This window comes from Aythya marila, assembly GCF_965140915.1.
Source record: "Aythya marila genome assembly, contig: HAP1_HAP1_SCAFFOLD_881, whole genome shotgun sequence".
Taxonomy (NCBI): domain Eukaryota; kingdom Metazoa; phylum Chordata; class Aves; order Anseriformes; family Anatidae; genus Aythya; species Aythya marila.
The window spans coordinates 1-27,669 of record NW_028136967.1 but is presented as its reverse complement, the minus strand read 5'-3'; the positions used below and the strand labels follow the sequence as shown (position 1 = coordinate 27,669).

General features: G+C 62.4%; 2 protein-coding genes across 2 annotated transcripts; both read left to right on the top strand.

Annotated features, from left to right (window-relative positions):
• Window positions 1–215: 215 nt before the first annotated feature.
• Window positions 216–12,406, top strand: ZFTRAF1 (zinc finger TRAF-type containing 1). Its single transcript, XM_082785639.1, has 4 exons — window positions 216–335; window positions 6,317–6,555; window positions 8,904–9,115; window positions 10,860–12,406. The coding sequence occupies exons 2-4, from the start codon at window positions 6,335–6,337 to the stop codon at window positions 11,249–11,251; spliced, it is 825 nt and encodes a 274-aa protein (XP_082641765.1). The 5' UTR covers window positions 216–335; window positions 6,317–6,334; the 3' UTR covers window positions 11,252–12,406.
• A 1,530-nt stretch (window positions 12,407–13,936) lies between these two features.
• On the top strand, window positions 13,937–26,737 carry LOC309891269 (tonsoku-like protein; the record flags this gene model as incomplete). The annotated part of the gene is made up of 12 exons (XM_082785640.1): window positions 13,937–14,165; window positions 16,136–16,237; window positions 16,333–16,475; window positions 16,585–16,843; window positions 18,008–18,309; window positions 21,553–21,667; window positions 21,747–21,889; window positions 23,309–23,461; window positions 23,551–23,676; window positions 24,919–25,114; window positions 25,569–25,633; window positions 26,648–26,737. Coding segments are annotated over 12 exons (1,923 nt in total), but the record flags the coding sequence as incomplete, so codon positions are not given.
• Window positions 26,738–27,669: the final 932 nt, after the last annotated feature.

Below are 27,669 nucleotides of genomic sequence, written 5' to 3'. Positions count from 1 at the left end.
GCCGGGGGGGAGCTGAGGACGGAGGCGGTGGAGGAGGAGGAGGAGGAGGAGGAGGAGGAGGCGGCGGGGGGGGGCGAGGCCTCACGGCGAGGCCGCCGCCGACGCCGACGCCCCCCCCAAGAAGCGGCTGAGGGCGGCGGGGGGGGGAGGGGGAGGAGGAGGAGGAGGAGGAGGAGGTGGGGGGGGGGCGGGGGGAGGGGGGGGAGGAGGAGGAGGAGAGGAGGAGAGAAGCGCGGCGGAGGGGGCGGGGGGCAGCGTGAAGCTGGAGGAGCGGGCTGCACTCCGTGCTCTGCTGCACCGTCTGCCTCGACCTGCCCAAGGCCTCGGTCTACCAGGTAATTTGGGGGGGTTGGGGGGGGGGGGGGTGGGGAGGGGTAGGGGGGTGTGGGGGGGTGGGGAGGGGTAGGGGGGTGTGGGGGGGGGGGGCACACAAAGGGATGGGGGTAGCCCGTGGGGATGGGACGCACCTATAGGGGATGGGACCCCCCCGTAGGGATTGGGAATATCCCCTATAGGGGCTGGGATCCCCTCTAATAGGGCCGGGACCCCCCCCATGGGACTGGGATCACCCCTACAGGGACTGGGAATATCCTCTATATGGACTGGGAATACCCCCTATATGGACGGGGACCCCCCCATAGGGACTGGAATTGCCCCCTATAGGGGCTGGGGACACCCCCGTAGGGACTGGGACCCTCCCCCAATAAGCACTGGGAGCCCCCTTACAGGGACTGGGAATATCCCCCATAGGGACTGGGATCACCCCCCATGGGGACTGGGAATACCCCCTGTATAGAGTGGGATCCCCCCCCCCAGTAGGGACTGGGAATATCCCCTGTAGGGTCTGGGATCCCCTCTAATAGGGCCGGGACCCCCCCCCCATGGGACTGGATCCCCCCCCACAGGGACTGGGATCACCCCCGTAGGGAGTGGGACCCCCACCGTAGGGACTGGGAATACCCAGTATATGGACTGGGATCCCCCCCAGTAGGTATTGGGACCCCCACCCGTAGGGACAGGGAATATCCCCTATAAGGGGCTGGGATCCCCTCTAATAGGGCGGGGACACCCCCAATAAGGACTGGGGACACCCCCTATATGGACTGGGGACACCCACATAGGGACTGGGGTCACCTCTGTAGGGACTGGGAATATCCCCTATAGAGACTGGGACCCCCACCCCCCCATAGGGACTGGGATCACCCCCAATAGGGCCGGGACCCCCCCATGGGGACTGGGAATATCCCCTGTATAGAGTGGGACCCCCCCCATGGGACTGGGATCACCCCCCCAGTAGGGGCTGGGGACACCCCCATAGGGACTGGGATCCCCCCCGTAGGGACTGGGAATACCCCCTATATGGACTGGGACCCCCTCCCCCCCCCCCGTAGGCACGGGATCACCCCCCATGGGGACTGGGAATATCCCCTATATAGACTGGGACCCTCCCCCAGTAAGCACTGGGAGTCCCCCTGTAGGGACTGGGGACACCCCCACAGGGACTGGGATACCCCCTATAGGGACTGGGACCCCCCTCCAGTAGGCACGGGGACCCCCCTATAGGGACTGGGACCCTCCCCCAATAAGCACTGGGACACCCCAAAGGGATGGGGATCCCCCCCCAATAGGGCCAGGGAGACCCCCACTAGGGACCGGGATCACCCCCATATAGGGCCGAGGACCCCTCCCCAATAGGGACTGGGATCCCCCCCAATAGGCACTGGGACACCCCCAAAGGGATGGGGACCCCCCAATAGGGCTGAGACCCCCTCCCTCCATAAGGCCAGGACCCCCCCCCCCCCCCGTAGGGATTGGGATCCCCCCCATAGGGCCAGGACCTCCCCCCCCCCCCCCCCAGGGACTGGGATCGCCCCCTATATGGACTGGGACCCCCCCCCTGTGGGCACGGGGACACCCCCATAGGGATGGTGAGCCCCCCCCCCTAAAGTTTGGACACTCCCGTGCCCAAGGAGTCCGGGTATTCCCCCCCCCCCCAAAAAAAAGGGGGCCCAGATGCTCTGCCACCCCCCTAAAGGTGCCCCCCAGCCCCAAAAATAAGAGCCTGGGCACCCCCACCCCAAAAAAGAAGGGGTCCTACAAACCTCCTAAATGTGCCCCCCTCCCCCAAAAATACAGAGGTCCTGGAGTACCTCCCCCCCCAGAAGGGGACTGGACACCCCCAAAAATAGGGCCCCAGGCACCCCAAAATAAGGCCCAGACCCCCCCCCTCAAAAAAAAAGAGGTCCCAGAGTACCCCCCCCTCCCCCAAAGAGCCAGAAGGCCCCCCCCCCAAAAAAATAGAGGCCCAGGCACCCCCACCCCAAAAAAAGGGGTCCCATATATCCCCCAAGTGTGCCCCCCCCCCAAAAAAAAGGGGCATGGACCCCTCCCCAAAGAAAAACAGCCCCAGATCCCCCCCCCAAAAAGGGTCCCAGATCCCCCCCCCCAAAAAAAAAATCCCAGAGCCCCCCCCTTCCAAAAAAAGGGCCTTGAATCCCCCTCCCCCTCCAAAAAAAAAAAGGGTCCCAGAGTCCCTACCCCAAAAGGGGTCTGGACCCCCCCACTTCAAAATAAGGATCCTGGGACCCCCCATCGCCTAAAAGGGTCAAGACCCCCCCCCCAAAAAAAAAAAAGCATCCCAGACCCCCCCCAGAAAACAAGGCCCAGAACCCCCCCCTCCACCCCAAAAAGGGCCTCGGGATCCCCCCCCCCAAAAAAAAAGTCCCCTGGACCCCCCCAAAAAAGGTCTCAGACCCCCCTCCCCCCCAAAAAAAAGGGTCTTGGAGTCCCCCCCCCCCCCCCCCCGTTTTTAATTGACCCCCCCCAGGTGGATTTTGGGGCTTCCCACGACTGGGACAAAACCACCAGGTTTCACCCCAAAAAAAAATTGGGGGGGGGGGAGAGCTCCCCAGCCATGCTCAGCTCCATTTTGGGGTCAGAAAGCCAAAAATCGGCATCTCCCAGTGCTGGGGGGGGGCCGCCCTGCTGAGGACGCTCGTTAGCCTTCGCGTAATTAGCGGCGGTAATTAGCGGCGGGACGCTGCAGCGCCGGGGCAGCCGGTTGTGCCGGCGGTGCCAGCAGTGGCAGCAGTGCTAGCAGTGGCAGTAGTGGTTGCAGTGTGAGCAGTGGCAGCAGTGCTAGTAGTGGTAGCAGTGGCAGTAGTGGTGGCAGTGCCACTAGCAGTGGTAGTAGTGGGAGCAATGCTAGTAGTGGCAGCAGGGGTGGTAGTGGCAGTAGTGGTAGCAGTGCCACTAGCAGTGCTAGTAGTGGCAGTAGTGGTTGCAGTGTGAGCAGTGGTAGCAGTGCAAGCAGTGGCAGCAGTGCTAGTAGTGGTGGTAGTGGCAGTAGTGCTAGCAGTGCTACCAGCAGTGCTAGTAGTGGCAGCAGTGCTAGTAGTGGTAGCAGTGGCAGCAGTGCCGGCTGTGCTAGTAGTGGCAGTAGTGCCAGTAGCGGTAGCAGTGGCAGTAGTGGTAGCAGTGCGACTAGCAGTGGTAGTAGTGGTAGCAGTTCGAGCAGTGGTAGCTATGCTAGTAGTGGTAGCAGTGCCACCAGCAGTGCTAGTAGCGGTACCAGGGGCAGCAGTGCCAGCAGTGCTAGCAGTGTGAGTAGCTGTAGCAGTGCTAGTAGCAGTAGCAGCAGTGCTAGCAGTGGCGGTAGTGGTAGCAGTGCCAGTAGTGGCAGCAGTGTGAGCAGTGGCAGTAGTAGTAGCAGTGCTAGTAGCGGTAGCAGTGGCAGCAGTGCCAGTAGTGCTAGCAGTGCGAGCAGTGGCAGTAGTGGCAGCAGTGCGAGCAGTGGCAGTAGTGGCAGCAGTGCCACCAGCAGTGCTAGTAGCGGTAGCAGTGCTAGCAGTGTGAGCAGTGGCAGTAGTGGTAGCAGTGCCAGCAGTGGCAATAGAGGTAGCAGTGCCACCAGCAGTGCTAGCAGTGGCAGTAGTGCTAGTAGTGGTAGCAGTGCTAGCAGTGGCAGCAGTGCCGGTGTCCCCTGGGTGCCAGGATCGGTGCCAGGCACGCTGCGGTTTTGGGGTCGGTGGGACGGGGTGTGGGGGGTGCCGGGTGCCCGCGGGGCGCCCTGGCTGCTCCTGAAGAGGCGGATTTTGGGGAGCAAACCGGTGTTTTAGGGTTCCTGGCGCGGGATGGGGCCGTTTGCCTGTCTCTTGCGGGGTCCCCCCGCAGCGCGGCCCTGCTGCCACCGCGCGGTGCCCCCGTTAGTGATACCCGACCCATGGCAGCTTCTGGGCCCATTTTCCCCCGAATCGCCCCCAAATTGCCCCATTTCCCCCTCCAGTTGCCCCCCCAAATTACCCTCCCAAATCACCCTCCCAAATCTCCTCCTTTTCCCCCAAATTGCCCCAAATCCCCTCGTTTTCCCCCCAAAATCCCCCCCAAATCATCCAATTTACCCCAAATCACCCCATTTTTCCCCAATCGCCCCCCAGTCATCCCATTTTCTCCCCAAATCCCCTCCAAATCACTGAATTTTCCCCTAGATCCCCCCAAATCCCCCCCAAATTGCCCCAAATCACCCAACTTTCCCCCAAATAACCCCCAAATCACCCCACTTTCCCCCAGTTGACCCCCCCAATCGTCCCCCAATTGCCCCCTTTTCTCCCCAAATCACTGAATTTCCCCGAAATCACCCCATTTTCCCCCCAATTGCCCCATTTTCTCCCCAAATCACTGAATTTTCCCCCAAATCACCCCATTTTCCCTCCAATTGCCCTCCAGCTGCCCCATTTTCTCCCCAGTTCCCCCCAACTCACCCCAAATCCCCCCATTCTCCCCCAAATCCCCCCCAAACCCCCTATTTCCCCCCCACCCCATACCCGCTGACCTGCGCCCGCGCTCCTCGCCCCGCAGTGCAGCAACGGGCACCTGATGTGAATCCCCCCATTCTCCCCCAAATCCCCCCAAATCCCCCCATTCTCCCCCAAATCCCCCCAAATTCCCTCATTCTCCCCTAAATCCCCCCATTTCTCCCCGCCCCATACCCACTGACCCGTGCCCGCTCTCCTCGCCCCCGCAGTGCTCAAACGGGCACCTGATGCAAATTCCCCCCATTCTCCCCCAAATCTCCCCGAAATCCCCCCATTCTCCCCCAACTCACCCCAAACCCCCTATTCTCCCCCAAATCTCCCCCAAATCCCCTCCAAATCCCCCATTCTCCCCCAAATCCCCCCTAATCCCCCACCCCATGCCCACTGACCTGTGCCCGCTCTCCTCGCCCCGCAGTGCACCAACAGGCACTTGATGCAAATCCCCCCCAACTCACCCCAAAACCCCATTCTTCCCCAAATCTCCCCCAAATTCCCCAATTTCCCCCAAAATCACCCAATTTCCCCCCAAATCCCCCCTAACCCCCTCCCCGTCCCCTGCTGACCCGCGCCTGCTCTCCTCACCCCCGCAGTGCACCAACGGGCACCTGATGCGAATCCCCCCCAACTCACCCCAAATCCCCCCATTCTTCCCCAAATCTCCCCCAAATCCCCCCATTCTCCCCCAAATCCCCCCCAAATCCCCCCTAACCCCCTCCCCGTCCCCCGCTGACCCGTGCCCGCTCTCCTCGCCCCGCAGTGCACCAATGGGCACCTGATGCAAATCCCCCCAACTCACCCCAAATCCCCCCATTCTCCCCCAAATCTCCCCCAAATCCCCCAATTTCCCCCCAAATCACCCAATTTTCCCCCAAATCCCCCTATTTCCCCCCCACCCTGTCCCCGGCTGACCCGTGCCCGCTCTCCTCGCCCCCACAGTGCCCCAACGGGCACCTGATGCGAATCCCCCCCAACTCACCCCAAATCTCCCCCAAATCCCCCCATTCTCCCCCAAATCTCCCCCAAATCCCCCCATTCTCCCCCAAATCCCCCCTAACCCCCTCCCCGTCCCCCGGCTGACCTGTGCCCGCTCTCCTCGCCCCCGCAGTGCACCAACGGGCACCTGATGCAAATCTCCCCAACTCACCCCAAATCCCCCCATTCTCCCCCAAATCCCCCCATTCTCCCCCAAATCTCCCCCAAATCCCCCAAATTCCCCCCAAATCACCCAATTTTCCCCCAAATCCCCCTATTTCCCCCCACCCCGTCCCCCAGCTGACCCGTGCCCGCTCTCCTCGCCCCTGCAGTGCCCCAACGGGCACCTGATGCAAATCCCCCCAACTCACCCCAAACCCCCCATTCTCCCCCAAATCTCCCCCAAATCCCCTCCAAATCTCCCCCAAATCCCCCAATTTCCCCCCAAATCCCCCAATTTCCCCCCAAATCCCCCCTAACCCCCTCCCCGTCCCCCCGCTGACCCGCGCCCGCTCTCCTCGCCCCCGCAGTGCACCAACGGGCACCTGATGTGCGCCGGCTGCTTCATCCACCTGCTGGCGGACGCGCGGCTGAAGGAGGAGCAGGCCACCTGCCCCAACTGCCGCTGCGAGATCAGCAAGAGCCTCTGCTGCCGAAACCTGGCCGTGGAGAAGGCGGTGAGCGAGCTGCCCTCCGAGTGCGGCTTCTGCGCGCAGCAGTTCCCCCGCTCGCTGCTCGAGCGGCACCAGAAGGAGGAGTGCCAGGACAGGTACGGCACCGGGACGGGATGGGGATGGAAGGAGGAGTGCCAGGACGGGTACGGCACCGGGATGGGATTGGGGTGGGATGGGGATGGAAGGAGGAGTGCCAGGATGGGTATGGCACCGGGATGGGATGGGGACGGGATGGGGATGGGATGGGGATGGGAAGGAGGAGTGCCAGGACAGGTACGGCACCGGGATGGGATTGGGGCGGGAAGGAAGAGTGCCAGGACGGGTATGGCACCGGGATGGGATTGGGGTGGGAAGGGGGAGTGCCAGGACAGGTACGGCATGGGGGTGGGATTGGGGTGGGATGGGGATGGAAGGAGGAGTGCCAGGACAGGTACGGCACGGCCACGGCATGGGGATGGGTTGGGGACAGGTATGGCATAGGGATGGGAAGGAAGAGTGCCAGGACAGGTATGGCACGGCGATGGCATGGGGATGGGATGGGGACAGGTATGGCATGGGGGTGGGAAGGAGGAGTGCCAGGATGGGTACGGCACGGGGATGGCACGGGGACGGGATGGGGACAGGTAGGGGATGGGAAAGAGGAGTGCCAGGACAGGTATGGCACGGGGATGGGATTGGGATGGGATGGGGATGGAAGGAGGAGTGCCAGGACGGGTACGGCACCGGGACGGGGTTGGGGTGGGATGGGGATGGGAAGGAGGAGTGCCAGGATGGGTACGGCACCGGGATGGGATGGGGACGGGATGGGGATGGGATGGGGATGGGAAGGAGGAGTGCCAGGACAGGTACGGCACCGGGATGGGATTGGGGCGGGAAGGAAGAGTGCCAGGACGGGTATGGCACCGGGATGGGACGGGGATGGGTTGGGGATGGAAGGAGGAGTGCAAGGACAGGTACAGCACGGCGATGGCATGGGGACAGGATGGCATGGGGACAGGTAGGGGATGGGAAGGAGGAGTGCCAGGACAGGTATCGCACGGCCACGGCATGGGGATGGGTTGGGGACAGGTATGGCATAGGGATGGGAAGGAAGAGTGCCAGGACAGGTATGGCACGGCGATGGCATGGGGATGGGATGGGGACAGGTATGGCATGGGGGTGGGAAGGAGGAGTGCCAGGATGGGTACGGCACGGGGATGGCACGGGGACGGGATGGGGACAGGTAGGGGATGGGAAAGAGGAGTGCCAGGACAGGTATGGCACGGGGATGGGATTGGGATGGGATGGGGATGGAAGGAGGAGTGCCAGGACGGGTACGGCACCGGGACGGGGTTGGGGTGGGATGGGGATGGGAAGGAGGAGTGCCAGGATGGGTACGGCACCGGGATGGGATGGGGACGGGATGGGGATGGGATGGGGATGGGAAGGAGGAGTGCCAGGACAGGTACGGCACCGGGATGGGATTGGGGCGGGAAGGAAGAGTGCCAGGACGGGTATGGCACCGGGATGGGACGGGGATGGGTTGGGGATGGAAGGAGGAGTGCAAGGACAGGTACAGCACGGCGATGGCATGGGGACAGGATGGCATGGGGACAGGTAGGGGATGGGAAGGAGGAGTGCCAGGACAGGTATCGCACGGCCACGGCATGGGGATGGGTTGGGGACAGGTATGGCATAGGGATGGGAAGGAAGAGTGCCAGGACAGGTATGGCACGGCGATGGCATGGGGATGGGATGGGGACAGGTATGGCATGGGGGTGGGAAGGAGGAGTGCCAGGATGGGTACGGCACGGGGATGGCACGGGGACGGGATGGGGACAGGTAGGGGATGGGAAAGAGGAGTGCCAGGACAGGTATGGCATGGGGATGGCATGGGGACAGTGCGAGGACGGGTATGGCATGGCACCGGGACAGGTATGGCAGAGCACAGGGACGGGACCAGGCATGGGGACAGAACGGGGATGGGTATGGCACAGGGACAGGCAGGGGATGGGAAGAAGTGCCAGGACAGGTTCGGCACGGGTATGGCATGGGGATGGGTACGGCACAGCACCAGGACGGGTATGGCAGAGCACAGGGACGGGACCAGGACACGTATGGCACGGCACGGGGACAGGTAGGGGATGGGAAGGAGGAGTGCCAGGACGGGTATGGCACAGGGACGGGGACATAACAGGACAGGCAGGGGACAGGGATGGGACATTTGGGGACAGGACGCGCGGTGGAGGGCTCCCGGCGCTCACCACGCGTGCCGGAGGAAGGCAGCAGCGCACGGCGAGCCCTCGGCACCGCTTCATCCCGCGCTGCAGCCCCTCCTCATCCTCACCCGTACTTCCACCGCGCGTCCCCGCTGGCGGCACGCACCCAACCCGCCCCGGCGGGCCCCAAATCCCCCCCAAAACACCCCGGTGGTGTCCCCTGACGGCCTGTCGGTGCCCCGCAGGGTGACGCAGTGCAAGTACAAGCGCATCGGCTGCCCGTGGCAGGGCCCCTTCCACGAGCTGACGGTGCACGAGGCCGAGTGCACGCACCCCACCAAGACGGGCAACGAGCTGATGGAGATCCTGGACGAGATGGACCAAACGCGCAAGAAGGAGATGCAGCTCTACAACAGCATCTTCAGCCTGCTCAGCTTCGAGAAGATCGGATACACAGGTACCGCGCCGCCACCGCCGCCGCCTCCTCGCCGCGGCCACCGCGGTCCCTCCAAGCCTTTTTCTGGGATTTTTCGCCTTTTTTGGGGGGGTTTTTCGCCTTTTTTGGGGGGTTTTCGCCTTTTTTGGGGGGTTTTCGCCTTTTTTGGGGGGTTTTCGCCTTTTTTGGGGGGTTTTCGCCTTTTTTGGGGGGGGAGGTTCACCTTTTCTGTTTTTTTTTTTTTTTTTTTTTGCCTTTTGCCTTTTTCTGTGTTTTTTTTTTTTTTCGTCTTTTTTTGGGGGTTTTCGCCTTTTTTGGGGGGGCTTTTCACCCTTTTTGTTTTTTTTTTTTGCCCTTTTTTTGTTTTTTTTTTGATTTTTGGGGAGGCTTTTTTTGTTTTTTTTTTTTGTTTTGCCTTTTTTGGGGTCTTTTCACCTTTTTTGGGGGTATTTTCGCCTTTTTGGGGGGTTTTTCACCTCTTTTGGGCGGGGTTTCGCCTTCTCTGTTTTTTTTTTTTTTCGCTTTTTTTGGGGGGTTTTCCCCTTTTTTGGGGGGTTTTCGCCCCTTTTTGTTTTTTTTTTTTCCTTTTCTGTATTTTTTTTCGCCTTTTTTTTGGGGGGGGCACCTTTTTTGGGGGGTTTTTTGCCTTTTTGGGGGGGGGGGTTCACCTTTTTTTGGCGTTGCTCTTCCAAAGAAGAGTGTGCTGTGCTCCCTCATGGCTCCCCGCTCGTCTCCCGGGGGTTGCAAAGCCCCCTCCTGCCCCAGAAAATGTGAGAGTTGGGGGGGGGGGGCATTTTCCTCTTCCTGGGGGGGCCGTGGAGCTGAGGGGGTGCTGTTAGGGTGTGGGGTCGCTCTGGCCCCGGTGCTGGGGCTGCAGGTGCTGCTCCCAGGAACACCGTGGCTCCGGGGTAGCCCCCAGGGCCACCGTGACTTTGGGGTAGCCCCTGGGACCCCCATGACTTTGGGGTGCCCCCCAGGACCACTATGACTCCGGGGTAGCCCCCAGGACCACCGTGGCTCCGGGGTAGCCCCAAGGACCACCGTGACTTTGGGGTGCCCCCTGGGACCACCATGACTTTGGGGGCTCCCCAAAGACCACCATGACTTTCGGGTGCCCCCCAGGACCACCATGACTTTGGGGTGTCCCCAGGACCACTATTGCTCCAGGGTAGCCCTCCAGGACCCCTATGACTTTGGGGTGCCCCCTGGGACCCCCATGACTCTGGGGTGCCCCCCAAAGACCCCTATGACTCTGGGGTGCCCCCCAGGACCACCGTGACTCTGGGGTACCCCCAAGGACCACCATAGCTCCAGGGTAGCCCCGGGGCCACCGTGACTTTGGGGTGCCCCCCAGGACCACTATGGCTCTGGGGTATCTCCCAGGCCCCCCGTGACTTTGAGGTGGCCACCCAGGACCCCCATGACTTTGGGGTCCCCCCTAGGACCACCGTGGCTCTGGGGTAGCCCCAAGGACCACCGTGACTTTGGGGTGCCACTGAGGACCCCCATGACTTTGGGGTCCCCCCCAGGACCCCCATGACTCTGGGGTGCCCCCCAAGACCACCATGGCTCTGGGGTAGCCCCCAAAGACCCCCATGACTTTGGGGTGCCCCCGATGACCCCCATGACTCTGGGGTGCCCCCCAAAGACCACCATGACTCTGGGGTGCCCCCGATGACCCCCATATCTCCGCGGCGACCCCATCCCGGCGTTGCGGTGCCGTCACTGACCCCCCCCTCTCCCCCCTCCTCTCCCCCCCACCCAGAGGTGCAGTTCCGCCCGTACCGCACGGACGACTTCATCACGCGGCTGTACTACGAGACGCCGCGCCTGACGGTGCTCAACCAGACCTGGGTGCTGAAGGCGCGCGTCAACGACTCGGAGCGCAACCCCAACCTCTCCTGCAAGCGCACCCTCTCCTTCCAGCTCATCCTCAAGAGCAAGGTCAACTCGCCGCTGGAGTGCTCCTTCCTGCTGCTGGAAGGGCCCTACGACGACGTCAAGATCAACCCGGTCATCTACCACTTTGTCTTTACCAATGAGAACAATGAGACGGAGTACATGCCGCTCCCCATCGTGGACTCGGTGGAGTGCAACAAGCTGCTGGCGGCCAAGAACATCAACCTGCGCCTTTTTATATTCCAGATCCAGAAGTAGGCGAGGCCGCGGCGCCACCGCGGCGGCGTTGGCGGCGGCGCGACGGCAGCGCGGCGCTGTCGTGGCGTTGTCATGGATGATGGCGGCGTCTTCGGGACATCGTCGCGGCGTCGTTGCGGCGCTGCTGTGAGGTTATCGTGGCATCATCGGCGTCATTGGGGCGTTGTCGCGATGTCATCATGACGCCGTTGTGGCATATTTGCGACGCCGTTGTGGTCCCATCATGATGTCATCATGGCGTCATCGTGGCGTTGTCGTGGATGATGGCGGCGTCTTCGCGGCGTCGTTGCGGCGCTGCTGTGAGGTTATCGTGGCGTCATCGGCGTCATTGGGGCGTTGTCGCGATGTCATCGTGACGCCGTTGTGGCATATTTGCGACGCCGTTGTGGTCCCATCATGATGTCATCATGGCGTCATCGTGGTGTTGTCACGGATGATGGCGGCGTCTTGGCGGCGTCATCGTGATGCCATCACGGCGCCGTTGTGAAGTTATCGTGGCGTCATGGATGATTTGTGGCGTCATCGGGGCGTCATCGTGACACCATTGTGGCATATTTGCGACGCCGTTGTGGTCCCATCATGATGTCATCATGGCGTTGTCATGGATGATGGCGGCGTCTTCGCGGCGTCGTTGCGGCGCTGCTGTGAAGTTATCGTGGCGTCATCGGGGCGTCGTCGCCATGTCATCGTGACGCCATTGTGGTGTATTTTTGACGCCGTTGTGGCGCCATCGTGATGTCATCATGGCGTCATCGTGGCGTTGTCATGGATGATGCGGGGTCTTCGGGGCATCATCGCGACGCCGTCGCGGTGTCATCGCTGCGCTGTTGTGAAGTTATCGTGGCGTCATTGGCGTCGTCGGGGCATCGTCGTGATGTCATCGTGACGCCATTGTGGTGTATTTTTGACGCCGTTGTGGCGCCATCGTGATGTCATCATGGCGTCATCGTGGCATTGTCACGGATGATGGCGGTGTCATCGCCGCGCCGTTGTGAAGTTATCGTGACGTCATCATGGATGATTTGCAGCGTCATCGTGGCGTTGGCATGGATGATGGCGACGTCTTCGGGGCGTCATCGTGACGCCATCGCGACACTCTTGTGGCGCCATCGTGATGTCATCAGGGTGATATCACGGTGTTGGTCATGGATGATGGCGGCGTCATCGCGGTGTCATCGTTGCGTCATCATGGATGATGGTGACATCATCGCCGTGTCATTGGGATGCCATCATGACACCATCGTGACGTTATCGTGGCGTCATCGGGGCATGATCACGGCATCATCGCGGCACCATCGTGATGTCATCGTGATGTCATCGTGGCGCCATCACGGCGTGGTCATGACGTCATCGCGGCGTTACCGTGACATCACCGTGGCCGATCGCGGCGTCATCGCGGCGTCATCGCCGTGCCACCGCGGCGCCCCCACGGACGATCGCGGCGCCCTCGCGGCTCGACCTGACGTCACCGTGACGTCACCGTGACGGCGTCCCCGTGCCTCGCGCGCCGCGGTGCCCGCGCCTGCATGCCGCAGCAGCCACAGCCTTCCTCCTCCTCCTCCTCCTCCTCCTCCTCCTCCTCCTCCTCCTCCTCCTCCTCCTGGCCGCGGTGCGGGCGGCGCTCTGTACAGCGGGGGCTCTGTCTGTTTTACTAGGAGAATAAACCACGGGGGGGCTTTTCCAAGGAGTCGGGGTCCCAAAATTTTTTGGGGGGGGTCCCAAAATTTTTTTCGGGGGCCCCAACATTTTTTTGGGGGGGTTCCAACATTTTTTGGGGGGTCCCAATATTTTTTTGGGGGGTTGGGGGTCCTCAAACCCCCAAATTTTGGGGTTGGGGGGGAGCCACGGGGGCGTCTCCGAGCCACGTCCTCAACGCCGCGTCCGGCCTCGCCTCGACGCCCCCAGTTTGGCACCAGTTCACCCCAGTTTGGCACCAGTTCCACCCATTTGGTCACCAGTTCCATCCAGTTTGTCACCAGTTCACCCCAGTTTGTCACCGGTCTCCCCCCCATGACGTCAGAGGGCCCCCCTCGTGACGTCAGAGTCATCATTGTCCCCCCCCTGGTGACATCATCTGGCACAGGGGACTGGGAGGACTGGGAGGCACTGGTTAGATGTGGGGACTGGTGGGGCGCACTGGGGACACTGGGAGTACTGGGGGCACTGGGAGTGGTTGGAGCGGTGACTGGGGGGCACTGGGAGCACTGGGACCGTGGCCTGTAGTACTGGGAGTGCTGGGGGTGCTGACTGGGGGGCACTGGGAGCACTGGGGGCAGGCACAGATGATACTGGGAGTGTTTGGGACGCTCACAGGGAGCACTGGGGGTGGTGACTGGGAGCACTGGGACAGTGACTGGGGGACACTGGGAGCACTGGGGGCAGGCACTGGTGACACTGGGAGCACTGGGACAGTGACTGGGGGGCACTGGGAGTACTGGGGGCAGGCACAGGTGGCACTGGGAGCGCTGGGGGTGGTGACTGGGGGACACTGGGAGCACTGGTGCCCCTTTAACTGGTGGCACTGGTGTAACTGGGAGCACTGGTGGCCCGTAACTGGTGTAACTGGGAGCACTGGTGCCCTGTAACTGGTGCCACTGGTGTCATTGTCACTGGTGTTACTGGTGCCTCTGGTGCCCTGTTACTGGTGTTACTGGTGCCACTGGTCCCACCAGCCCCCTTCCCAGGATGCACCGCGAGGGGCGGGGCCTCCTGTCCCTTCCCAGCACCCCCCGGGGCGCGGCCGCGGTGCCCGCCGGGAGTTGTAGTCCGGGGGCGTGGCCGCGCGCGGCGGCCAATGGGAGCGGCCGGTGCGCGGCGCCCCCCGCGCTGATTGGCTGGCAGGGGGCGGGGGGCGGGCACAGCGCGCGGCGGGCGCGGGAGCGGCGGGGAATGAGCGGGGAGCGCGCGCTGCGGCGTGAGAGGGGAACTGGGGGAACTGGGAGGACTGGGAGGGACTGGGAGCACTGGGGGGGACTGGGGGGTGTGGGGGAGGTGGGGGCACTGCGGGTAATGGGGGGACTGGGAGGTACTGGGAGCACTGGGGGGGGGATGGGGGGTAGTGGGGGGGTACTGGGAGCACTGGGAGGTACTGGGAGCGGACTGGGAGGGTACTGGGAGGTACTGGGAGCGGACTGGGAGGGTACTGGGAGCACTGGGAGGTACTGGGAGCGGACTGGGAGGGTACTGGGAGCACTGGGGGGGACTGGGAGGTGTGGGGGTGGTGGGGGCACTGCGGGTAATGGGGGGATTGGGGGGGTACTGGGAGCACTGGGGGGGGATGGGGGGTAGTGGGGGGGTACTGGGAGCGTACTGGGAGGGACTGGGGGGTGTGGGGGTGGTGGGGTTACTGGGGGCGTACTGGGAGCACGGGGGGATGGGGGTATTGGGGGGGGACTGTGAGGTACTGGGAGTACTGGGAGTGTACTGGGAGCACTGGAGGGGGTACTGGGGGGGTACTGGGAAGGACTGGGAGGTACTGGGAGCACTGGGGGGGTACTGGGAGGGACTGGGGGGTGTGGGGGTGGTGAGGGCACTGCAGGTAATGGGGGGACTGGGGGGGTACTGGGAGCACTGGGGGGGTACTGGGGGGTACTGGGAGGGACTGGGGGTAATGGGGGTGTTGGGGTTACTGGGGGAACTGGGGACACTGGGCTGTAATGGGGGTTGTACTGGGAGGGAGTGGGGGGTACTGGGGATACTGGGAGCATAAGGGGTAGCGGGCTTGCTGAGGGGTGCTGGAGACAGTGGGGATACTGGGAGTGCTGGGGCCATACTGGGAGCACTGGGGGGAGCCAGGGGGCAATGAGGGAGCTTGGGGATACTGGAGGAACCAGGGGGCACTGGGGATACTGGGAGTGCTGGCTTGGGGCTCACTGGGAGTGCTGGCTTGGGGGTTACTGGGAGTACTGGGAATACTGGGAGGTGCTGGGGATACTGGGAGCACTGGGGGGGTCACGAGGGTGCTTGGGGACACTGGAGGAACCGGGGTCACTGGGGATACTGGGAGCGCTGGGAGCACTGGGTATACTGGGAGTGTTGGCTTGGGGCTCACTGGTAGTGTTAGCTTGGGGGTTACTGGGAGTGCTGGGGCTACTGGGAGGTGCTGGGGCTGTACTGGGAGCACTGGGAGTACTGGGGGGTCACGAGGGTGCTGGGGGGCACTGGAGGAACCGGGGGCGCACCAGTGATACTGCGAGCAACAGGACCACTGGTTATACTGGGAACACTGGCTTGGGGCTCACTGGGAGCGCTGGCTTGGGGGTTACTGGGAGTACTGGGAATACTGGGAGGTGCTGGGGATACTGGGAGCACTGGAGGGGTCACGAGGGCGCTTGGGAGCACTGGAGGAACTGGGGTCACTGGGGATACTGGGAGCGATGGAAGCACTGGGTATACTGGGAACACCGGGAGCGTTAGCTTGGGGCTCACTGGGAGTGCTGGCTTGGGGGTTACTGGGAGTACTGGGAATACTGGGAAGTGCTGGGGATACTGGGAGCACTGGGGGGGTCACGAGGGCGCTTGGCATTGCTGGAGGAACCGGGGTGCACTGGGGATACTGGGAGCGCTGGGGGCACTGGGTATACTGGGAACACTGGCTCGGGGGCTACTGGGAGCGTTAGCTTGGGGGTTACTGGGAGTACTGGGAATACTGGGAAGTGCTGGGGATACTGGGAGCACTGGGGGGGTCACGAGGGCGCTGGGGGGACACTGGAGGAACGGGGGGCGTACCAGGAACACCACAACCAACGCGACCACTGGGTATACTGGGACCACCAGTATCACCGTTTAGGGGCTCACTGGGACCGCCGGACTGGGAGCACTGGTGCCACTGGTCCCGGTGCCCCCCCCCCCAAAATCCCAACCCCCCCCCTCCCCAAATTTCAGAGCTGCAGAAGGCGAGGGAGAAGCTGCGGCGCGGCGGCGCCGGCGGGGGCGCGGAGGAGGCGGCGCTCTGCAACCAGCTCGGCGAGCTCCTGGCCAGCCATGGTGAGACCGGGGGGGGTCCCAAAAGACCCGGGGGGGTCCCAAAATTCCTGGGGGGGGTCCTGGGGGGGGTCGCGGTGACGCCGGTGACGCCGCAGGGCGCTACGGGGAGGCGCTGGAGGAGCACCGGCGCGAGCTGCGGCTGCTGGAGGCGGCGGGCGACGGGCTGGGCTGCGCCGTGGCGCACCGCAAGATCGGCGAGCGCCTGGCCGAGCTGGGCCGCTACGGGGAGGCTCTGCAGGTGGGTTAACCCCCCCCCCCAAAAAAAAAAAACCCAGGGGGGGGTGTTTTTATTAAAATTTGGGGGGTTTTGGGGGAAATTTTGAAGGGTTTTGGTGTTTTTTCGGCAGCACCAACGGCGGCACCTGGAGCTGGCGCGCGCCCTGGGGGACGCGGCGGAGCAGCAGCGCGCCTGGGCCACCATCGGGCGCACCCACATGTTCGTGGCCGACAGCCTCGGGGGGGCCGGGGGGGGCCCCGAAAATGAGGAGGAGGAGGAAGAGGAGGAGGAGGAGGTGAAGGAGGGGAAGAGGAAGGCAAAGGAGGCGCTGCGCGAGGCCGAAGGCGCCTTCCGCACCAGTTTGGCCATCGTGGAGGAGAAGCTGGAGGGTGAGAGGGGGCGTTTGGGGGGCTCTGGGGGGGGTGGGGGGGGTCCTGGTGGTGCTGGGGGGGTCCTGGTGGTGGTGGGGGGGTCCTGGTGGTGGTTGTGGGGTCCTGGTGGTGGGGGGGGGGTCCCTGGTGGTGGTTGTGGGGTCCTGGTGGTGCTGGGGGACCCCAATCCTCCTTGGTGCCATGGGACCATGGCTGTGTTTTGGGGTCCCGTGCCAGAGCCCTGGTGTTGGCACCGGCTTTTGGGGGCTCCTCCTGGAGGTCCCCAAACCCATTTGGCACCAGCTGGGGGTCCTGGTGGTGGCTGTGGGGTCCTGGTGGTGCTGGGGGACCCCAATCCTCCATGCCCTGCACCCAGCAGGATCGGTGCCGCACCAAAGCTGTGGTGTTGACCCTGGGGTCTCCCCTGGGGGTCCCCAAACCCATTTGGCACCGGTTTGGGGTTCCTGGTGGCACTTAGGGACCCCAAACCCTGGTGGCACCGCAGTGCTGTGTCCATGCCCTGCACCCAGCAGGCTCGGTGCCACACCAAAGCTGTGGTGTTGACCCCGGGGGTCCCCAAACCCATTTGGCACCGGTTGGGGGTCCTGGTGGTGGCTGTGGGGTCCTGGTGGTGCTGGGGGACCCCAATCCTTCATGGTGCCATGGGACCAGCACCGTGCCCATGTGCCTGGCAGGATCGGTGCCACCCCAGAGCCCTGGTGTTGGCACTGGGTTCTGGGGGCTCCTCCTGGGGGTCCCCAAACCCATTTGGCACCAGTTGGGGGTTCTGGTGGTGATGGGGGGGTCCTGCTGGTGGTTGTGGGGTCCTGGTGGTGCTGGGGGACCCCAATCCTTGGTGGCACCACGGGTCCATGGCCACGCACCCAGCAGGATCGGTGCCACCCCAGAGCCCTGGTGTTGGCACTGGCTTCTGGCAACTCCTCCTGGGGGGTCCCCAAACCCATTTGGCACCAGTTGGGGGTCCTGGTGGTGCTGGGGGACCCCAATCCTTTGTGGTGCCATGGGACCATGGCCATGTCTTGGGGTGCCACACCAGAGCCCTGGGTTCTGGGGGCTCCTCCTGGGGGTCCCCAAACCCATTTGGCACCGGTTTGTGGTTCCTGGTGTCCCTCAGCGACCCCAAACCCCCCTTATTTCCCCCCTCGACCCTATGTCCCGCAGGCTCGGTGCCGCGCCGGGAGCTGGCCGCCATGCGCTCTCGCCTCTACCTCAACCTGGGGCTGGTGTACGACAGCCTGGGGGCCGGGGGGCGGCGGGACCGCTACCTGCAGCGCAGCGTCTACCTGGCCGAGCGCCAGCGCCTGGACGAGGACCTGCAGCGCGCCCACTTCAACCTGGCAGCCATCCACCAGCGCCAGGGCCAGCACCCGCGGGCCCTGCGCTGCCTCCAGCGCGCCCGGGACTGCGCCCGGCGCCTGCGGGACAAGGAGCTGGAGAGCGAGTGCTGCGGCAGCGCCGGGCAGGTAGGGGCTGGGGGGGTGGGTGGTGGAAATGGGGGTGAGTAAATAGAAATAATAGGGTTGAATAAAAAAAATAATAGGGTTAAATAAAAAAAATAGGGTTGAATAAAAAAAATAGGGTTAAATAAATGAAAATAGGGTCAAATAAAAATAATAGGGTTAAATAAATGAAAATAGGGTTAAAGGAAAATAGGGTTAAATAAATGAAAATAGGGTTAAAGGAAAAAAGGGTTAAATGAAAAAAATAGGGTTAAATAAATGAAAATAGGGTTAAATAAAAAAAATAGGGTTAAATAAAAAAAATAGGGTTAAATTAAAAAATAGGGTTAAATAAAAAAATAGGGTTAAATAAAAAAAAAATAGGGTTAAATAAAAATAATAGGGTTAAAGGAAAATAGGGTTAAATAGGGTTAAATGGAAATAGGGTTAAAGGGTTAAATGAAAATAGGGTTAAAGGAAAATAGGGTTAAATAAATGAAAATAGGGTTAAATGAATAAAAATAGGGTTAAGTGAAAATAGGGTTAAAGGAATGAAAATAGGGTTAAAGGAAAATAGGGTTAAAGGAAAATTGGGTTAAACGAAAATAGGGTTAAATAAATCAAAATAGGGTTAAATGAAAATAGGGTCAAATGAAAATAGGGTCAAATGAATGAAAATAGGGTTGAATGAATATAGGGTTAAATGAAAATAGGGTTAAATAAATAAAAAAAATGGGTTAAATGAAAATAGGGTTAAATGAAAATAGGGTTAAATGAAAAAAAATAGGGTTAAATAAATAAAAATAATAGGGTTAGATAAAAAAATAGGGTTAAATAAATGAAAATAGGGTTAAATAAATGAAAATAGGGTTAAATAAAAATAGAGTTAAATAAATATAAATAGCGTTAAATGAAAATAGGGTTAAATAAATAATAAAAATAGGGTTAAATGAAAATAGGGTTAAAAAAAAAATAATAGGGTTAAATAAAAACGATAGGGTTAAATAAATAAAAATAGGTTTAAATAAATAAAAATAGGGTTAAATAAGGGTTAAATGAAAATAGGGTTAAATGAAAAAAATAGGATTAAATAAAAAAAATAGGATTTGTTAAAGGATAGAGGTGAGCAGGCAGCGCTGGGTGCGCCGGGTGTCTCCGCTCCACCGGGACGCGCCCCGGTTACATCCAGCAGCTGGGGTTATGCTCCTGGACTAATACATAAATTCATCGCTACTGCTAAAAAAAATAATTAATTATTATAATTAGCTTCCGGGGGCCAGTCCCTCCTAGTGGAGCATGCGCATCCGTCTCCGGTGGGGTCTCTGGGGGTGTCTAGGGGTCCCTCTGGGGGTCTCTAGGGGTCTCCAGGGGTCTCAAGGGGTCCCGCTGGGGGTCTCTGGGGTCTCTAGGGGTCTTTGGGGGTCTCCAGGGGTCTCTGGGGGTCTCTAGGGGTCCCGCTGGGGGTCTCTGCGGGTCTCTAGGGTCCCTCTGGGGGTCTCTGGGGTCTCTAGGGGTCTCTGGGGGTCTCTAGGGGTCTCTGGGGGTCCCTCTGGGGGTCTCTGGGGGTCCCTCTGGGGGTCTCTGGGGTCTCTAGGGGTCTTTGGGGGTCTCTGGGGGTCTCTAGGGGTCGCTCTGGGGGTCTCTGGGGGTCTCTCTGGGGGTCTCTAGGGGTCCCTCTGGGGGTCTCCAGGGGTCCCTCTGGGGGTCTCTAGGGGTCTCCAGGGGTCTCAAGGGGTCCCGCTGGGGGTCTCTGGGGTCTCTAGGGGTCTTTGGGGGTCTCCAGGGGTCTCTGTGGGTCTCTAGGGGTCCCGCTGGGGGTCTCTGGGGGTCTCCAGGGGTCTCTGGGGGTCCCTCTGGGGGTCTCTAGGGGTCGCTCTGGGGGTCTCTGGGGGTCCCTGGGGGTCTCTAGGGGTCCCGCTGGGGGTCTCTGGGGTCTCTAGGGGTCTCTAGGGGTCTCTGGGGGTCCCTCTGGGGGTCTCTAGGGGTCTCTGGGGGTCCCTCTGGGGGTCTCTGGGGGTCCCTCTGGGGGTCTCTGGGGTCTCTAGGGGTCTCTAGGGGTCCCTCTGGAGGTCTCTGGGGGTCTCTAGGGTCCCTCTGGGGGTCTCTAGGGGTCCCTCTGGGGGTCTCTGGGGGTCTTTCATGCTGAAGGCTCGGAGTCTTCCTCTCCAAGTTTTTTTTTTCTTGTCCTTCCCCTTTGTGCTCCTCCTTTTTTGGGGTCTATCCAGTGGTTTGACTCGTTTCCTCACTTTTTGGGGTCTATCCTAGTGGTTTCCTCACTTTTTGGGGTCTATCCTAGTGGTTTGATTCATTTCCTCCTTTTTGGGGTCTATCCTAGTGGTTTGATTCGTTTCCTCCTTTTTTTGGGTCTATCCTAGTGGTTTGAATCTTTTCCTTTTTTTTTGGGTCTATCCTAGTGGTTTGATTCGTTTCCTTCTTTTTTGGGGTCTATCTTAGTGGTTTGATTCATTTCCTTACTTTTTGGGGTCTATCCTAGCGGTTTGAATCTTTTCCTTTTTTTTGGGGTCTATCCTAGTGGTTTGATTCGTTTCCTTGTTTTTTGGGGTCTATCCTAGCGATTTGATTCGTTTTCTCGTTTTTTGGGGTCTATCCTAGTGGTTTCCTCCTTTTTTGGGGTCTATCCTAGTGGTTTGAATCTTTTCCTTTTTTTTTGGGTCTATCCTAGTGGTTTGATTTGTTTCCTCATTTTTGGGGTCTATCCTAGTGGTTTTGATTCGTTTCCTCCTTTTTTGGGGTCTATCCTAGTGGTTTGATTCATTTCCTCGTTTTTTTGGGGTCTATCCTAGCAGTTTGATTCGTTTCCTCATGTTTTGGGGTCTGTCCTAGCGGTTTGCTTCATTTCCTCGTTTTTTGGGGTCTATCCTAGTGGTTTGATTCCTTTCCTCATTTTTTGGGGTCTATCCTAGCAGTTTGATTCATTTCCTCCTTTTTTGGGGTCTGTCCTAGTTTCCTCATTTTTTCGGGTCTATCCTAGTGGTTTCCTCATTTTTTGGGGTCTATCCTAGCAGTTTGATTCCTTTCCTCACTTTTTGGGGTCTATCCTAGTGCTTTGATTCCTTTCCTCACTTTTTTGGGGTCTATCCTCGTTCCCTCATTCTGTGGAGTCTTTTCACCTTTTTTTTGCGGCTCTTCGCGCCGTGTACCCACCCCTCGAGTCCCCTCATTTTTCGGGGGTGGATCTTTCGAATATTTTATTTTATTTTTTTTTTTTTGGGGGTGTTCCTCATGCCTTGTACCCCCCCTCCCCAGATCCTTCTGAGCCTGGGGGACTTCGCGGCCGCCAAGCGGGCGCTGCGGGCGGCGCACACCTTGGGCGCGCGGCACCCCCAGCAGCGGCGCTGGGTGCGCTCCAACCTGCGCTACGGTGAGCCAAAAAAATCACAATTTGGGGTTTACGGGGGGGTCCCACGCGAGGTGGTGACCCCCCCGGTTTTGTCCCACAGCCACCGAGGTGACGCGGCTGCTGGAGGCGCTGGAGGAGGCGCGGGGGGAGCCGGCGGCGGCGCTGGGGCTGTGCGAGCGGCTGGGGGACCTCTGCTCGCGGCACGGGGACTTCGGGAGGGCGCTGGAGCACTACCAGCGGCAGGTGGGGGGGCACTGGGGGGGACTGGGGGGGACTGGGAGGGACTGGGAGGGACTGGGGGGGTGGGGGGGATGGGGGAGGCATGGCGGGGCTGGGAGGTGGAGGGTAATGGGGGTAATGGGGGTGCTGGGGGGGACTGGGGGATACTGGGGGAGGACTGGGGGATACTGGGGGGTGTTGGGGGGGTGGGGGGGATGGGGGAGGCAGGGGGGGCTGGGAGGTGGAGGGTAATGGGGGTAATGGGGGCACTGGGGGGGGACTGGGGGACACTGGGGGATACTGGGGGGGCTGAGGGGTACGGGGAGGCGCTGGGGATAATGGGGGCGCTGGGGACAATGGGGCACTGGGGGGCACTGGGGGGCACTGGGGGGTACTGGGGTGTACTGGGGGGTGTTGGGGGTGTGGGGGGTATGGGGGAGGCATGGGGGGGCTGGGAGGTGGAGGGTAATGGGGGTAATGGGGGTGCTGGGGGGGACTGGGGGACACTGGGGGATACTGGGAGGTCTGAGGGGTACAGGGGGGTGCTGGGGATAATGGGGGCGCTGGGGGGGACTGGGGGATACTGGGGGATACTGGGAGGGCTGAGGGGTACAGGGGGGGCACTGGGGGTGCTGGAGGGTGCTGGGGATAATGGGGGTGCTGGGGGGGGGACTGGGAAGCACTGGGGGGGGACTGGAGCATACTGGGGGTGTTGGGGGTACTGGAAGGAGCTGGGGACAGTGGGGGTACTGAGGATGATGGGGGCACTGGGGGGGGACTGGGGGGCACTGAGGGGTGCTGGGGGTGCTGGAAGGTGCTGGGGATAATGGGGGGGAACTGGGGGGCACTGGGAGGCACTGGGCGCACTGGAGGTACTGGGAGGTGCTGGGGACACTGGAGGGTGCTGGGAGGCTCTGGGAGCACTGGGAATACTGGGAGCACTGAGGATAATGATAACACTGGGGATAATGGGAGCACTGGAGGTACTGGGACTAACAGGAACACAGGGAGCAACAGAAGCACCAGGGGTACTGGGAGGCACTGGGAATACTGGGAGCACTGGGAATAACAGGAACACAGGGAGCAACACAAGCACTGGGAGTACTGGGAGGCACTGGGGACAGTGGGAGCACTGGGGAAAATGGGGGATGCTGGGGGACACTGGGAATACTGGGAGCACTGGGGATAACAGGAACACAGGGAGCAACAGAAGCACTGGGGGTACTGGGAGGCACTGGGAATACTGGGAGCACTGGGAATAACAGGAACACAGGGAGCAACACAAGCACTGGGAGTACTGGGAGGCACTGGGAGCACTGGGAACACTGGGAGCACCGAGAATAACGGGAACGCTGGCGATAACACGAGCGCTGGAGCTACTGGGAGGTACTGGGAGCACTGGAGGCACGCGGGGGGGGCACATTTTCCCCTCTCTACCCCCAGCTGAGCTACGCCGAGGCCCTGTGCCGCCCGGCCCCCGAGCTGGCCGCCATCCACGTCTCGCTGGCCACCACCTTCGGCGACCTGCGGCAGCCGGCGCGCGCCGAGCACCACTACCGCCAGGAGCTGGCACTGCACCGCGGCGACCCCCTGGAGGTCAGCGGGGACACCCCAAAAAACGGGCACGGGGTGGGGTCCGGGGTGGTCCCGGGGGGTCCCGGACACCGACGGTGGCCCCCCGGCAGGAGGGGAGGACGTGGCTCAGCATCGCCGTGGCCAAGGAGGAGGCCGGCGAGCCCCGTGCCGAGGTGGAGCGCTGCCTGGCCACGGCGCTGGAGCGCGCCGAGGCGGCCGGAGAGCTGCGGCTGCAGGTGAGGGCACGGGGGGAGCGCGGTGATGCGGTGCCGAGCCGGTGATGTGGTGCCGACGCGGTGCCACGGTGCCAAATTGGTGCCGCGGTGCCGCGGTGCTGCGGTGTCAACCTGGTGCCGCGGTGCCACGGTGCTGACCTGGTGTCACGGTGCTGTCACGGTGCCAACCCGGTGCCGCGGTGCCTTGGTGCTGACACGGTGCCACGGTGCTGACCTGGTGTCACGGTGCCGACCTGGTGCTGACCCAGTGCCGTGGTGCTGATGCGGTGCCGACCCGGTGATGTGGTTGCTGACCCGGTGCCGCGGTGCCAACCCGGTGCCGTGGTGCCAACCTGGTGCTGTAGTGCTGACCCAGTGCCAACACGATGCCACGCTGCCGTCCCAGTGCCGTGGTGCTGACCTGGTGCCGCGGTGCTGACCCGGTGCTCCGGTGCCGTAGTGCCATGGTGCTGACCTGGTGCCGTGGTACGTAGCCAGTGCCACAATGGCATGGTGCCAACCCAGTGCCACGGTGCTGACCCAGTGCCAACCCGGTGCCGTGGTGCTTACCTGGTGCCACAGTGCCATGGTGCCAACCTGGTGCCACAGTGCCGTGGTGCTGACTTGGTACCACGGTGCCAACCCAGTGCCATGGCGCCGACCCAGTGCCGTGGTGCCAAAACCTGGTGCCATGGTGCTGCGATGCCACGGTGCCAACCCAGTGCTGTGGTGCTGACCCGGTGCCAACTCAGTGCCATGGTGCCAACCCAATGCCATGGTGCCAACCCAGTGCCAAACTGGTGCTGTGGTGCTGATCTGGTGCCAACTCGGTGCCATGGTGCCAACCCAGTGCCACGGTGCCAAAACCTGGTGCCATGGTGCTGCGATGCCACGGTGCCAACCCAGTGCCATGGTGCCAACCCGATGCCATGGTGCCATGGTGCTGCTGTGGTGCCGCGGTGCCAACATAGTGCCATTGTGCCAACCCGGTGCCGCGGTGCCGACCCAGTGCCATGGTGCCAAAACCTGGTGCCATGGTGCTGCTGTGGTGCCACGGTGCCAACGCGGTGCCGTGGTGCCAACCCGGTGCCATTGGTGCCAACCTAGTGCCACGATGCCACGGCACTGACCCGGTGCCACGGTGCCAACCCGGTGCCGCGGTGCCGACCCAGTGCCATGGTGCCAAAACCTGGTGCCATGGTGCTGCTGTGGTGCCACGGTGCCGACCCGGTGCCGCGGTGCCGACCCCTCTCCACCCCCCAGCGCCAGGTCCTGCGGCACCTCCACGCTCTGCAGCAGCGTGCCGGCAGCGCCGAGGCCGCCGCCACCCTGGCAAAGCTGCGGGGTCTGCCGGGGGGCGAGGAGGAGGAGGAGGAGGAGGAGGAGGAAGAGCAGGAGAGCGGCGAGGGCCGCGAGGAGGAGGAGGGGGAGAGCAGCGAGCTGGAGCTGTCGGAGAGCGGTGAGGGGCGCGCGGGGGTCCTGGGGGGGGCAGGACCCCGAAATGTGGGTTGGGGGGGGTCCCAGTGCATATGGGGGGGGGTCCCAGTCCATATGGGGGGCGATCCCAGTCCCTGGGGGGGGGGGTCCCCATCCCTATTTGGGGGGGGGGAGTCCCGGCCCTATTGGGGGTGATCCCTTTGCCCATGGGGGTGTCCCAGTGCCTGTTGGGGGGGGGTCCCCATCCCTTTGGGGGTGTCCCAGTGCCTATTGGGAGGGGGTCCCCGGCCCTACTGGGGGAGATCCCCTTGCCCATGGGGGGTCCCAGTCCATATGGGGGGGTCCCAGTCCCTATGGGGGGGTCCCAGTCCCTATGGGGGGGGTCCCGGCCCTATTAGGGGTACACCCCCGGGGTGTGGGGGGCAGCGGGACCCCCGTGCCTGGCTGTGCCCCCCCCACTCACAGCCCGGTTGCAGAGGGGGAGGACGAGGAGCTGGACGGCTACACCAAGAGCGTCCCCGGCCGCCGGCGCATCTGCAAGGTGAGGGGGGGGCAGTGGGACCCCCGGCTGTGGGTCGGGACCCCCAGGTGTGGGTCGGGACCCTCAGGATCAGGTCAGGACCCCCCAGATGTGGGTCAAAGCCCCCCAGGTGTGGGTGAGGACCCCCAGGAGCAGGTCAGGACCCCCCAGGTATGGGTCAAGCCCCCCAGGTGTGGGTCAGGACCCCCAGGTGTGGGTCAGGACCCTCAGGATCAGGTCAGGACCCCCCAGGTGTGGGTCAGAGCCCCCCAGGTGTGGGTCAAGCCCCCCAGGTGTGGGTCAGGACCCCCAGGAGTGGGTCAGAGCCCCCTCAGACCTCCCCAGGGGTGGGTTAGAGCCCCCCCAGGTACAGGCCAGGACCCCCAGGTGCGGGTTGAGACCCCCAGGAGTGGGTCAGGGCCCCCAAGTGTGGGTCAGAGCCCCCCCAGGAGTGGGTCAGGACCCCCAGGTATGGATTGAGCCCCCCAGGTGTGGGTCAGAGCCCCCCAGGTAGGGGTCAGGACCCCCAGGAGCAGGTCGGAGCCCCCCAGGTGTGGGTTGGGGTCCCCCAAGTGTGGGTCAGAGCCCCCCAGGAGTGGGTCAGAGCCCCCCAGGTACAGGCCAGGACCCCCAGGAGTGGGTCAAAGCCCCCCAGGAGTGGGTCAGGACCCCCAGGTGTGGGTCAGAGCCCCCCCAGGAGCAGGTCAGGACCTCCAGGTGTGGGTCAGGGCCCCCCAGGAGTGGATCAGGACCCCCAGATATTGACTGAGCCCCCCAGGTGTGGGTCAGGACCTTCAAGAGTGGGTCAGAGCCCCCCCAGACCCCTCCAGGAGTGGGTCAGAGCCCCCCCAGACCCCCCAGGAGCAGGTCAGGACCTCCCCACGAGTGGGTCAGGGTCCCCAAATGAGGGTCAGGACCCCCCAGTTTTGGGTCAGGACCCCCCCAGGTGTGGCTCAGGCCCCCCAGGAGTGGGTCAGGACCCCCCCCTCCCCCCGGGGGGGTCGTGTCCCCACCGCCCCCTCCCCGTGCCCGCAGTGGAACCGCCGCAACGAGCGTGGGGAGACCCCCCTGCACCGCGCCTGCATCGAGGGCGACCTGCGGCGGGTGCGGCTCTACCTCCAGCAGGTAAAATTGGGGGGGGGGCTCACACACACAACGGGGACCCCCCCCCGGCACCGCCAACACCGCTGGGGGGGCCGTGGAGCGAGCGGATGCTGTGGGAAGGGGGGGGGGAACGTCCCAAGGGGTGGTGGCACGCGGGGACCCCCCCAACCTGTTCCCTGTCCCCATGGGACCCCCACCCCCAAGGGTCCCCCCTCCCCATGAGACCCCCCCCATCCCATCCCCACCCCCTTAAGACCCCCAACGCCACCCCCACGGTCCCCCCCACCCCTTTCCCTACCCCCCCGAGACCCCCATCCCCATGGGACCCCCATCCCTGTCCCCATGGCCCCCCCATCCCCACGAGACCCCCCCCCAACCCCATCCCCATATCCTTAAGCCCCCCAACCCCATCCCCGCAAGTCCCCAATTCCCCTCGAGACCCCCCCCAACCCCACCCCCACGGTCCCCCCACCCCTTTCCCTATCCCCCCTGTGCCCCCCATCCCCACAAGACCCCCCAACCCCATCCCCATCCCCTTAAGACCCCCAACCCCATCCCCACAAGACCCCAATTCCCCTCGAGACCCCCCCCAACCCCACCCCTTTCCCTGTCTCCCCGAGACCCCCCTCCCCATGGGACCCCCATCCCCACGAGACCCCCCCAACCCCATCCCCTTAAGCCCCCCAACCCCACCCCCACGGTCCCCCCCACCCCTTTCCCTGTCCCCCTGAGACCCCCATCCCCATGAGACCCCCCCCCCCCAACCCCATCCCCATCCCCTTAAGACCCCCAACCCCATGGGACCCCCCCACCCCTTTCCCTGTCCCCCCGAGACCCCCCCTCCCCATGGGACCCCCAACCCCAAGAGATCCCCATCCCCTTAACCCCCCCATCCCCATGGCCCCCCCATCCCTGTCCCCATGCCCCCCCATCCCCAAAAGACCCCCCCCACC